This window comes from Rhynchophorus ferrugineus, unplaced genomic scaffold (genome assembly GCF_030347505.1).
Source record: "Rhynchophorus ferrugineus isolate W39M unplaced genomic scaffold, kcgeb_rfMv2 rfM3, whole genome shotgun sequence".
Taxonomy (NCBI): Eukaryota; Metazoa; Arthropoda; class Insecta; order Coleoptera; family Curculionidae; genus Rhynchophorus; species Rhynchophorus ferrugineus.
The window spans coordinates 13855050-13867943 of record NW_027472582.1 but is presented as its reverse complement, the minus strand read 5'-3'; the positions used below and the strand labels follow the sequence as shown (position 1 = coordinate 13867943).

At 30.9% G+C, this 12894-nt stretch overlaps 1 protein-coding gene and 1 long non-coding RNA gene across 2 annotated transcripts; one reads left to right on the top strand and one right to left on the bottom strand.

Annotated features, from left to right (window-relative positions):
• Positions 1–5664: 5664 nt before the first annotated feature.
• Positions 5665–7638, top strand: LOC143194267 (uncharacterized). Its single transcript, XR_013005284.1, has 2 exons — positions 5665–5826; positions 7513–7638. It is a non-coding gene; the product is annotated as an uncharacterized LOC143194267 (long non-coding RNA).
• Positions 7639–11349: 3711 nt separating this feature from the next.
• LOC143193250 (uncharacterized) lies at positions 11350–12580 on the bottom strand. Its single transcript, XM_076399330.1, has 4 exons — positions 12550–12580; positions 12320–12502; positions 12138–12270; positions 11350–11539 (listed from the first exon to the last, which is right to left on the bottom strand). The coding sequence occupies exons 1-4, from the start codon at positions 12577–12579 to the stop codon at positions 11457–11459; spliced, it is 429 nt and encodes a 142-aa protein (XP_076255445.1). The 5' UTR covers position 12580; the 3' UTR covers positions 11350–11456.
• Positions 12581–12894: the final 314 nt, after the last annotated feature.

Here is a 12894-nt window from a genome sequence, read left to right as displayed (position 1 = left end):
AAATTTTAGCGGGAAATTCAAAAAAGGATTCTTATAATTTTATTGGAAAATCAAAAAAAATCTATTTAAACATATTTTATTGACATATTACAATTACACAAATTTTCCTTGAACATAATGATTTAACGTGATCACAGAGATATATCCATTACCCAAAACACGTAATTCACTGATATTATCTTCTCTCTAATATTTAAAACAAACATTAATCTAATGTAATTGCTAAATAGATATAAAAACACATACCGAAAAAAATGTGGTAAATAAACACCACAAATTATATCACCCAAAAATGACGGTTAACTGCTTAGGTTAGAATTATTAATATCGAAGTCAAATGAGAGAGATACACAAATATAGCTATTGCATTTTTCATTTATATTTGGCCGCGTAACGGGGATTCCGAAAAGCTTAAACGTGGGACTCCATAATTTTCTTTAGTTTCTGAAGCTGCACTTCTATATTTCTCTATTCCATGATATAGATGCTGACCAAGGAATGTTCAGTAATATATTTTAGATATTCTGTTTCTCGATTTAAAGAAATTTGCTGCCGAAACCGAAAGACAACATTTTTAGAAACTTACGGTGATATTGCTCCATTATATCCCTGCTGTCGATCTTGACATTAAGGATTTAAAAGTGGCGATTTTGTTGTCAATAGAAATGAAGCGTCTGCAGAATCAAAAAGGATCAAAAAGTCGCTTGCATGTATTTTGATCAGCGAGATCTAGTGGTGAAAATGCAAAGTACTAACGTAAACAACTCTTAAACAACCTAACCTATATTATTAATCTCGGAGAACTTTAACAATGTGCCCGTGGGCACTAAATATTTTTTTATGATTTCCGTTATACAATATACCTATACTTATATGTAGAAAATCGCTTCAGTAAATGCTCTGTTACACAAACTTATAACGTAAATCTTATTCAGGATACAATTATAACTCATTCTATCCAAGTATATCCCAACTTAAACCTAAAGACTATGCTACCTTATTCTATACATTATTATATCTCACTCTATGTGTCTATTAAGCAGTTCGTACGATAGACGCGTTTGAGCCTACGCACTGCTACCAACTGTCATCGCGTATATTTAACTTTTTGGCGAGTGAATTGGGATGCACCAATAGCCTTTCAAAGTATTTTGCACTAACACTTTGAATCACACTAGTTATGGGTTCTAAGGTGATATCGCGCTAAATTAGTTTGTTGGAGACGTACTATGGGGAATCGACAGTGGCTGGCAACACTTTTTTCTAGAACCTCTTGGATGTCTAACATATAACTTCCATAGTGCCTAAGTGTTGTCTTAGCAAAACCTTGTTATTTAAGGATAATTTAGATTTACGCCAATATATTTGGATTAGTTTAAGCCCTAGCTGTTTGCGTTTTGTCACTGTATGTTTTTTCAAATATTCAAATTTTCGGTCAAGTCCTTCTACAGAGGGTGAATGTCACATGGGTAGATTTTATCACATTTGCTTTGATAAGCCATATTCTCACTCACAATTCGACTTTGGTTAGACGATGTTGGAGGTTTCTTGTGGCTGATATTGGAACCTTTTGTGAAGAAAAGACCGCTGCATCATCAGCATTTGTTGTAACTGTAGTGTCTCTGGAGGTCGGTAGGTGAGCTGTATATAAAAGATATAACAATAGACCAAGGACACTACCCTGCGGAACACCTGAATATATTGAATATAGATCAGTATATTCGTCATCTTATTTCACAATGAAACGCCTGTTTGGGAGGTATGATTTCAGTAGTTGAAAGAAAAACATCAATTTAAAAAATAGTCGTAAAACAAAATGTAGTTTTCTGGCTGGCGGAGTGACTTTTGGAAGCATTAGATTTTATATAAAAACAAGCCGAATATTGTAAGTATTGTGTTGATTATTTGTGAGATTGTTGGTTAGTTCTAAATTGCAATCGCTACAACTTTGTCAATAGTTATTTTTGTTATATTCTAACTTTCTTAACACATCGTGGTAACTTATATTATTATTTCCTTAAATGTCGTTTCTTTGTAAAACATTGGATTAACATTTTTTAAAACAACAACGCAAATTCTAAACTTTAAAAAAAATTATTATAGAGAGTATGTATATATCGTAGTCTATCTCTTAGTAATAGATAATGTTACTTGTGATTGCTGACAATGAAAAATTGCTGAAATCTAGCCATATATCTAAAATGCACTCACTGCGGAAATAATTTCATTAATCCACTTTCTCTCAATATAAAGAAATATACGCAAAGTATACTTTGCAACATGACAACGCTTAAATCGCAAATGTGTTAGAACCTTTATAGAAACTTCAAACTTGAAAGGGAAGATCTACCTGTCTATAATATTTAATCTACTTCTGTATGTACATTTGTTTTTAGAAACACACTATATTCTTGATCAGTGGATAATTCGTGTCAAAATAATAATGAATAGCTATGGACAATTTTACAAATAAATCATCAGAAAAACAGCGAGAACTTATTCAAGTTTCTACTATACATATATGTCGACATTTAAACCTCAGCAATCAGCAATATTATTATATTTAGTGTTTTAATTTGTGCAGTTATAAACAATGTTTTTGGGAATTAAAAAAACCAATCCAAAATAATTAAATTTATATAACGTATTATTTAGAATAATAAAAACATAAATAAATATCCCACCGTAACGAAAAACTTGGCAACATTTTTTTCAGCAGGTAACCACGGTAACGGCGTCCCGCTGACCTTCTATGTACCTTCCATTCTTGGGCCAGGGCAAGGTTGTCGCGGATGAATTACGGCTGATATTCTGGCTTCTTTTCACATAAAAGGTCGACGCCGGCTGAAAATCGCCAAAGGGGTCTAAAGTCAATTTATCAGTTTTGTATCGGTGACGGTATTTTTTTCCGTATCGATAGTCGTTCGCCGGTGAGATGTGGAAGGTATTTAACAGTTTTTTCATTCTTGGGCAAAAAAGGGTCGGTGCGTTTTTTGGTCAGTATTATTTTTCTGGATATGTGTTACGTGATACGAGGTTTCTCTGTATGGAAATATAATAATTTGCAATATTATAATGTTAGATACATAATATAAAACTTGTGAATTATTTTTTAAGTTCCAAATACTCCTTACACTAACAATATTTCTTTCTAATTCTTGCACTGGCTAATCTTAACCATAGAGAAATAGAGATTTAACTTTATAGGAAATTTTGGAGAAATGTTTCGTGACGTTCAACATGTAGATGTCACAACTCTTAACATATTACTTGTTTTATTCGCTATTGCTAAGAACCGCGACGAGATCTGATTGGTTCATTTCGTTCTACGGTTTATTTATTTCTTTTGTACGTCATTTTTAATGGGTTTTATATAGAGAACAGTGTGGTTAGCTTTTTATAACGTTTATACATTAAATTATTATTTTCTGTTATCAGTATATATAAGTCGGTAGATGAAATACATTCTCGGTCTAGGAAGTGTCGTGTGCCCGGATGAACAGATCGTGAGGAAATACATCATCGTTTTCAGTTAAAAAAGTACCCGGCGATCTTTAAGAAATGAGTAGAAAACATTAAATATCCTAAACTGGTTGGGTTAAATATGAAACAGATTTATGATCCTTACCGTCTCATAGACATTTTTGTGTTACATTTAAAATACTTTCCTTTAAGTACAAATTAGCAATAGTGAAAATAATACCACGAGCCCAGAATATATACAAATGGAAGTGGATCAAAATCAAAATGATATAGAAGGTAAATTGAAGGAGCCAGTATCTCCCTTTTTGCTCATTCTTACCATTAATTACTTGACTCTGTAACTTCAGTTCCAGACTTTCCTATAAGAGCAGACAAAGTTTTACGTTGTACCTTAGGATACATCTCAGGTTATTTAGTAAAACTTTTGCAAAAAGGAATTAAGTGTGATTTTTCTTTACATACAATTGCTATTACATACAATTGCAATTGAGCTATTGTATTTTTCTCATGATTACATAAAGGACAGTTATAAACTATTAATTATTACCTTGTACGAATAAATGGTCTTAACCTTCACTAGATTTATTCACAACTTTACTAACCGTAAAAGTGTTCTTACTAGAAACAGTTCCAATACATTGAGAATTTTTAAAGAAATTAATTACTCAAATTAATGATAAAAAATAATATCAGAAGAGTATACAGCTATGTATGTATATAATCAAAAACACTTTTGGTACCACTAAGTAGTGTGGATTTATATGTTATTAAGAGGCCAATTGAAAAGTCCCCGGCCTACCATAGTAAAACATATTTTTTGGCAAAATTAGTTTTCTTATTCAACACAATTCCCTTCAAAGATGACTGATTATAGTGAATGATGACTGACTTCACTGATTATAGTGAACGTCCAACTTTTCGATACCATTTTTGTAGTACGATTTGTCCTTTGCTTCAAAATAGGCCTCAGTTTCTAGCCTCTTCATTCGACGAAAATTTCTCTTCGAAGAACAGGAACTAGTCGCTGCGGCCAGATCTGGAGAATACGGTGGATGAGGCAGCAATTCGACGTCTTGGTGAAGCAACACTTTCTTTTACTTCAAATGCGACTGTTTTTCGGCGATTTCGTCCTTCAAACGGTCCAATAACGTTATGCAATAGTCGCTGTTGAGGGTCTTTACTTTTTCAAGGTAATCAATGAAAATTATTCCATGCGCATCCCAAATACAGATGCCATAACCTTGCCAGCTGACTGTTGCGTTTTTCCACGCTTTGGAGAACCCGCTCCAGTCACCTGTGCAGTCCACACGGATGACTGTCGATTGGACTTCGGAGTGAAATGATGGCCATGTTTCATAAATTGCCATATATCGACGCAAATACTTGAGTTTATTATGCTTGATCATCTTCAAACACTGCTACGAATAATCAGCTGGTCGTTGTTTTTGGTCAAAAGTTAATTCGTGTGGCAATCACTTTGCACAGAGGTTTCTCATACTCAAATATTCGCGAATGATATGATATACACGTTCAGTTTATATCTATAGAGTGTCTGCTATTTCATTCAATTTCAATTTACGGTCATTCAAAATTATTTTGTGGATTTTTTAATGTTTTCGTCGGTAACAACCTCTTTTGGGCGTCCACTGGGTTCACCGTCTTCGGTGCTCATTTCACCACGTCTAGACTTAGCATACCAATCCTTGATGGTTGATTTTGCTGGGGTAGTGTCCGGAAACGCGGCATCAAGCCAAGTTTTTGCTTCAATTGTATTTTTTTCTTCAAGAATCAATATTATATCAACACGCGAAATTCCTTTTTATCCATTTTTTCACAATAACAAAAGTTGCTTCACTCAAAATGCTATAATTTATAAACTATTGATCCGACAGCTGTCAAATTTATACACGCATCTTCTGGGGCTATCTGAAAAATATTGAATTATGAAAATTTGAAATTTTCAATTGCAAAAGATTTTGTTGTCACATGGTCATTAAAGCGAACCTTTAATAACAGTGATTCTACAGAACTTTCTGACTGTTAACTAATAGTCTTGCCATTCATTTAGATATTTTACATTATAAATATTTGATGAAGGTCCAGATTTTTTTATTAGCATTTAATTAACCTCAATTAATATTACCACGGAAATATAATGACAGTATATGAGTGTTATCAAAACGTTCAAAGTAAAAGCTTCGTGATATAGATGAGGATGAACCGACAAAATCCAAAAAGCAAAACGGCGAAGAAAGAGAAACAGTTGCTTATTCTGAAGTTTATCATTGCTGGAATAACGCTTTTGGGTGGTGCTTTACTAGCTTTACTAATAAACGTTTTTTGGTGAGGTTAACATTATATATAATTTTTAAATTTTTCACGGAATGTTATTTTAAAACGTGTAAAATGTATTTTTACGAATTTTGATTACTTACGCTCTGATGAAGATCGTTCAAAATATACTAGATTATTGTACTTTTGACTCATAACTGCTCAATAACGTTAAAGACAGAATACATCAGTCAATCAGAAAATGTGACGGCATAAGGACGATAACATTCAGACCACTCTTGCATATCTATTTTTGCTTCTTGCTTCAAAAATGTGAAATTAAGTAAAAAGATGTATCACTAGTAAGTATTCAATTGAGCTCAAAACGTTCAAAGCTCTCTATGTTAAAATTTGGCTGTTAGCTTAGACTCAACATATGCTAAATGACTAAAGGATACTACTCGAAATGTTCAGCTTCCTTTTGTATGCAACTTAATATAAAAAACATCAACTCCTAATAAATTCAGTAGATTATATTGACAAGTATTTGAATATAATAGGTTAGGGAAAATGTAATTTAGGGTTTTCTAAAATATTCCAAAAAGGATTTATTGATATATATTTTAATCAATGATATATGCTCTTTATTTATTATTCATTTTTTGTTCCATGACCTTCTACGATTTCTGAGCTAGAAACCAAACAAAACCATATTCACAAGTCTTTTTTCAACCCTTGAAGATTGATGATTTATGCCATTAAAAGAGTTTTTCATAAATCAGAATAAATTATAGATAGCATCACAGTCAATCTTTCTCATATTTTTCACATATAAGTTATTAGTTCCAATAGAAGATAAGCCTTTTCTATTGACCAATTGTCGCAAAACCTACTGCCTTAATTGCATGAATTGTTGGTAGTAAAAAGTCGAATTAATGATTTGGCTAAGTTTAATGTACTTATGATAAATAAGTCATGTTCAATTTCTCTCTTGGGATTGAAACGAGATGATTCATGTTTTATTGCTCGTCATCATTCATTTCAAAAAGAGCTTAATATCACATAGTTTCAGCAACAATTCACAAAAGGAATCTTTAAAGGAAAAAAAAATTAATAAATTTGTTCACCTCCATTCCACCAATCATTTATTGATATACAATCTTAAGTAAAATGTTCAAAATTGTTTTTCAGTTTTAAGGATTTCATTGACACTTTCAACGATACTCACTCGCCACCATAAATACCAGACGATTTTAAATGAGCCACGTTTATTTCTTTTCGAAAGATAAACAGAAGAACAAATATAGAAAGAAAGAAAGAAAGAAAGAAAATTAAGATAATATTAAATTCTCAAGAAGATTAAGGAATAGCTCATTTGGGAAGTTTAAATTCATCCGCCCTAGAGTTCAGACTCAGGAGTTTTGAATATCAGCCGACTTATGCATCTCTCAAAATAGAATCAAGCTTGTTTCAGAAAAAATATAGTATCATTTAGTTCACTTTTCCAACGAGGAACCACGTAAACTTTTTTAAGACCCAGTACGTGAGGCAATACACTAATAATTAATTTAATTTTCTGTAATAGGTAGCAAATCCGTTTCTCTAATATTCATTATATTAAAGTAAACAAAAGATTCAGTAACTAAAATTATGATATATCTTTAAAATAATCAACTGTTATCATTTACATATTTACATGTAATACAGAAGAGAAGAAAATAGGAAAATTATATTATATATAATTATATGATATTTTAGGAAAAACAAATGCCCTTATATGCCAACTGTGAGAAAATATATATATCGTGCAGCAACAAGAACTACAACGATGGAAACTACTTAAGTAACCCGAGATATAAAATAAAATAAGCATATATAACAGTAGACAAGATATGTAATAATAATTTTATTTATATATATATATATATATATATATATATATATATATATATATATATATATATATATACATCCAATTTTGGTACTGTATTTATAACAAATACAAATCTTTTAACGTCCTAGTAATTTTATTCCAAAGTAATTCAGGTGAGTCATAAATACGAGTGATTGTTGGGATATATAAATCCACTGCGGTAACTCTGAGTTCTGAAAAGATAAGATCCAACCAATGTAAATGTAGTAAATAGTCCAGCATCAAATGAAGAGGTGATCGCCAAAACTGAGGCCTATTTTGAAGCAAAAGACAAATCGTACTATAAAAATGGTATCGAAAAATTGGAGGGTCGCTATAATCATCCTTGAAGGGAATTATGTTGAATAAAAAAAATAATAATTTTGCCAAAAAAATGTGTTTTACTATGGTAGGCCGTGGACTTTTCAATTGACCTGTTATGGTTCTATGTGATGAAGAATTAGAGGAATTGTTTAAACAAAATTTGAAATTTGATTGAAAAACGCAGCAACATTATTCCCAAGCATAGAAAGTCACAGGTTACGCCCAAAATGCAGCAAAATATCTACGATTCATGCTGAAAATTTATCAATTGCATGGATGTAATTTATGTTTATGATTGTAATTGTAAATGTCTTTATACGCAACAGTGAAAAATCTGACAAGGAATAACCATCCCAGTCATGCCAGTAACCAGGCTAGGTAATGCCGGATATTTTCTGGTATGGTCACTGACTAGTCGGCAGGCTTAATACCGACGACCGTGGTTCGGAGTCCTCGTTAAAATGTAGGTCCAATCCAGATAAACCCTAGTTAGTAAAAAGGAGACTTTATAATATATATAAAAAAACAACCAAAAACGATCCGAACGTTTACTCCGAACAATGTGACAGTTTATTGCAAAACTAAATCATCCAATTTATAAATTGTGTCTGACGACGTAAATAGACTTTTAAAAATTAGATTAAAAACTCTAGGTTTACAAGAACATATTATTCATATTTATTATTTATAATTCAGTTTATAACAGAGCAATCATAAAACTAAATGACAATATAGTTAGGAAAACTTTTATCATATTCGTATCTTATAACCGAATTTATTTATTACGTTTGCTGTATTATATCTAGAGATATTTGTTTAAATATGTCATTTAAATACGAAAGGAAGAGAATTTCTTTTTTTATAACATCTTTATTAGATATGCTTAGTACAATCTTAATTTACAATTAATTTATTACTACTTTTCCTATGTACTTAGATTAATTTACAAGCAAGACGAGTGCGAGAAAATACATCAATATGTATTTCTCAATTATAAAATTATAATTATGTATTAATTATTAACTTATAGCTATAGTTTACACTAAATGTATAAACTTTATATAAGTTCGTATGGTTTAGTAATCTTCTTTCGTGTTTTAAGGCGAAATCTTGGATAACTTCGCATATCCGTTTGATTTCCAGGTCATCGTGCAGTTCTTCATTAGTTACATAGCGATAGGCATTGGTAATCAATCGAAGAACCTTGTTTTGACAGCGTTGTATGACTAGTTGATTTGCATTTTTAGTGCAACCCCATATTTGCACCCCATAGGTCCAAATTGGCTTTAAAATTATATAATAGATCAACCTCTTTGATTTTAGATGAAGTTCCGACTAACCAGTATAGTTGTTTTATTTTGGTTCTAATGTGTTTTGCTTTTTGTCTAACGTGATGCTTCCAATTTAATCTACCATCAAGATGGATTCCAATGTATTCAGCTGATTCTGCTTGAGGAATCGGGCATCCAGTGAGTGATATAATTAGTGTTTTTATTAGTTCACCTCAATGCAAAATTAGCGTGGACAGATTTGGAGCTATTAAGTTGAATTTTCTAATCTTTCGTCCATTTGTAGATTTTGTTGACTGCCACTTGCACTTTTTCTATTGCCCTAGGCAGAGATATATCTTTTGCCATAATAATTGTGTCGTCTGCAAAGGTTCCAAGAAGTGTTTCTTTTGTTGTTGGAATATCAGCAGTGTAGACGCTACCTTGTGGAACACCAGCCGAGATATTTTTAAATGTCGAGAACGCCATTTCGTGCGATACTCTAAATTTTCTTACCGAATAAATATGACTCCAGCAATTGACAATAGTTACGCGGTAACAATTTGCTCATCTTACAGATTAATCCCAAATGCCAAACCCGATCAAAACCTTGTGAGTCTTCCAGGAATATTGCAGGGCAGTATTTCATTTCTTCAAACGCTCTTTCAATAGCCGCAGTTACTCTGTGCACTTGATCGATTGTTGAATGGTGATTTCGAAAACTAAACTGGAAATCTGGTATTGTAGCCAAATGTTTAACACGTTTAAAAATCAGTTTCTCAAATAGCTTTGATATTGCAGGTAGTAGCAAAATAGGTCTGTAAGATTCGACTTGTTCTGCAGGTTTGTCAGGTAAAGAAAGAGAATAACTAAAATAAAAATGTATTTATTTGAAAATAAAATGTCACATAATAAACCATTGTCAATTTTCATGTAAATTTAATATATGCTCATACATTCACCAAATGACATTGTAAAATAAAATTTTATGAATAGTTGAAAATTAAGTTAATTAAATTAATGAAATCACATTTTTTGATACTTTTAAGTAGTTCATTTTAACGAACGCTATTAATCGTTTAGTATTACATCACAAAATATTGAGAATTCAGAAGGATATCTTAAATGGGCGCATGCGAAACAGTGTTTTAGTTTGTTCATTTGTTGACATTTTCTGCTTCCAAAAGGCTATTCGATATAATAGGAAGATGTAGAGTACGTGTGTTTATATTTGGTGGATATAATCAAAAAGTTATTGGATATTTTAGGCTTTTCTTAGTAATTTTATACTTCTTATAAGTATATATATATATATATATATATATATATATATTTACATATTAATAATTTGATTTATATATAAAAAAATTTAGCTTTAATTTTTTTCGACAAAGCTTTCGTTGCATCTCTTTCGAATTGGATGCATTTTTCAAGCAAACAAAAAAAAGTCATAAGCACATGTTAAGAATTCTTATTTCGTGTGTTTTTTTCCGTTCTTTTTTAGTTAAAATGATTTGTTAAAGTATGAAGACGTCTCATAGCTGTTGCGACCCAGGATGTAAAACTGTTTGAAATAAAGTGCACAGCTTTCCTAGTGACACTAGTCAGAAATGGATTTTAACAATAAATAATAATAAACTGATGGGAATGGGATGTGATGTCGTAAATTTCTAGCTACTTATATTTTCAGTCGGGGCCCTCTGGTGGCAAATGAACGCTAAACTCGTTCACAGGTAATACATCGGAGATACACTTCTAATGCCTCTGTGACTTCTGATTCACATTCAGTTCTTCCGATGAAACAGCCAATGTGGGTCATAAATGATGTTGGATTATTTGATAAATGCACGTTGTAAAAATGTAAAATTAGTAGAGTGTAGAGTATTCCTTCTCATTTTACTAGTTTAAGTAGTCTTCTAGTTGAAAAAAGACATAGTGATTTATGTGGTTGACTGGTCGAGACTATTGTCAAATGCCTGCGAAAGTAAAAGCATGGCTGTTTTAATAGATACACTATATTTGATTGTGGAACAGGCAAAACATCAATAAAGAACATTACTTAAAATGTATATATTCGATGATAAAGTCCTGATGATTGTCAGATTACACTAACATATGCAAAGTATTTATTTAAACTAAAATATGTACTATATAAACATTTATTCTAGATAATATCCATGTAACTTTGTGATTTAGGTTTATTTATCCAAACTTCTTCTATAGGCAAATGGATAATCATAGTTGGTATTTGGACGCAAACCATAAATAGATGCTTTTGCACCTAAAACATAGAAAACGGTTATTATTTAATTGAATATAGAGTACAATATATTAAAACCTCAATTTCCTTTTAAAAAATTATAAAATAGTAAATTTGATTTGCTACCAAGTTGTATTTTTCGGAGCTATTCACTGTTTGTTCCCACGAGTTCCGTACGGTCTATTTCCTCTCATATTTATCCGAGAATTAATTTACTTTTAGTAATATATTAACTAGAATTCATTAAATTTTCATTCGACAAACATGTCCAAACCATTGAAATAATATTTGAAAAATATCGATCGACTAAATACCGATTGTATTTTATTAATTTGAATGAATCAATTACCATTGATTTTTAAAAAATGGGTTATTCTACTGTTGATATTGAGATATATAACAGTATCTATATTGTATATTTCGATCAACTTTAATTGACTGCCTCTTCCATTTATCTTTTATCTAGCTTTGATAATTTTTTGTAACATATTTATGTTAATTATAATGCCCGAAATATAAGAATTAATAATTTATTCAAGAGAATTTGAAGATGCTTAATATAATTCCTTTCAATAGCCTATGCAACCAATTATACTTATATTTGAATATATAATCTTACCGGTAAGTAACTGCGAACTTTTCTGGTGTATTTTATCGATTATATTTTGGGGATCGAACTTTTGAAAATCTCCATAGGCATTGCTAGGTTGTACGTCAGTTGCCAGTATACTTGAAACATGTTCTAACTTGTCCTATAATAACCACTGGTTTTAAAAAATTCTATTATTAAATAAAAATTACCTGTATGGGTTTCAAAAACGCATTGTGTGATAATTTATCTAAAATTAAGTTAGCGAAATAGCCTTTTGGATTATTGTGTTTCGTATTTACATCTTTAGATGTGTCTACAAAATCGCTTGTTAGCTTAGGTGTTCTAGACCGTTCTTCAGCAAAGACATAACGCACATCAGTAATCTGTAAAAACTATAACAAACTGATAATTAAATACTATAAAACATATTCCTACTTACCACGACATATATAATAAAATATTTGCACATTGTCGACATTGTTTAGTAAAACAAGCAGTAAGAATTTAAATTGGCGGCTTATATTTCAATATTTAAACAGAGGTTACCCTTATAATTATAGTTGTAAAGATAATTCTCGAATAAATTATCATAACGTTGATTCATATAGCAATATTTCTAAATAGGTTGCTTAAAAACATTATTTTATGGCAATATGTATGTTAAAATATTGCTTAATACAACTTATGCAAAAATATGTTAGATTTGATTAATTTTAATAATAATTTCTGTAACTTAAATTAATTTTTTTTATTATTTGTTATAAAATCAATTAAAATAATTTGT

What these genes read in the sequence shown, in the direction of transcription:
- LOC143193250 (XM_076399330.1), bottom strand. Translation starts at nt 12,579, where the DNA reads ATGTGCAAATATTTTATTATATATGTCGTG. An exon ending in ATTTTATTATATATGTCGTG is followed by an intron (nt 12,503 to 12,549) that starts GTAAGTAGGAAT and finishes AGTTTGTTATAG; the next exon opens with TTTTTACAGATTACTGATGT. An exon ending in CGTTTTTGAAACCCATACAG is followed by an intron (nt 12,271 to 12,319) that starts GTAATTTTTATT and finishes TGGTTATTATAG; the next exon opens with GACAAGTTAGAACATGTTTC.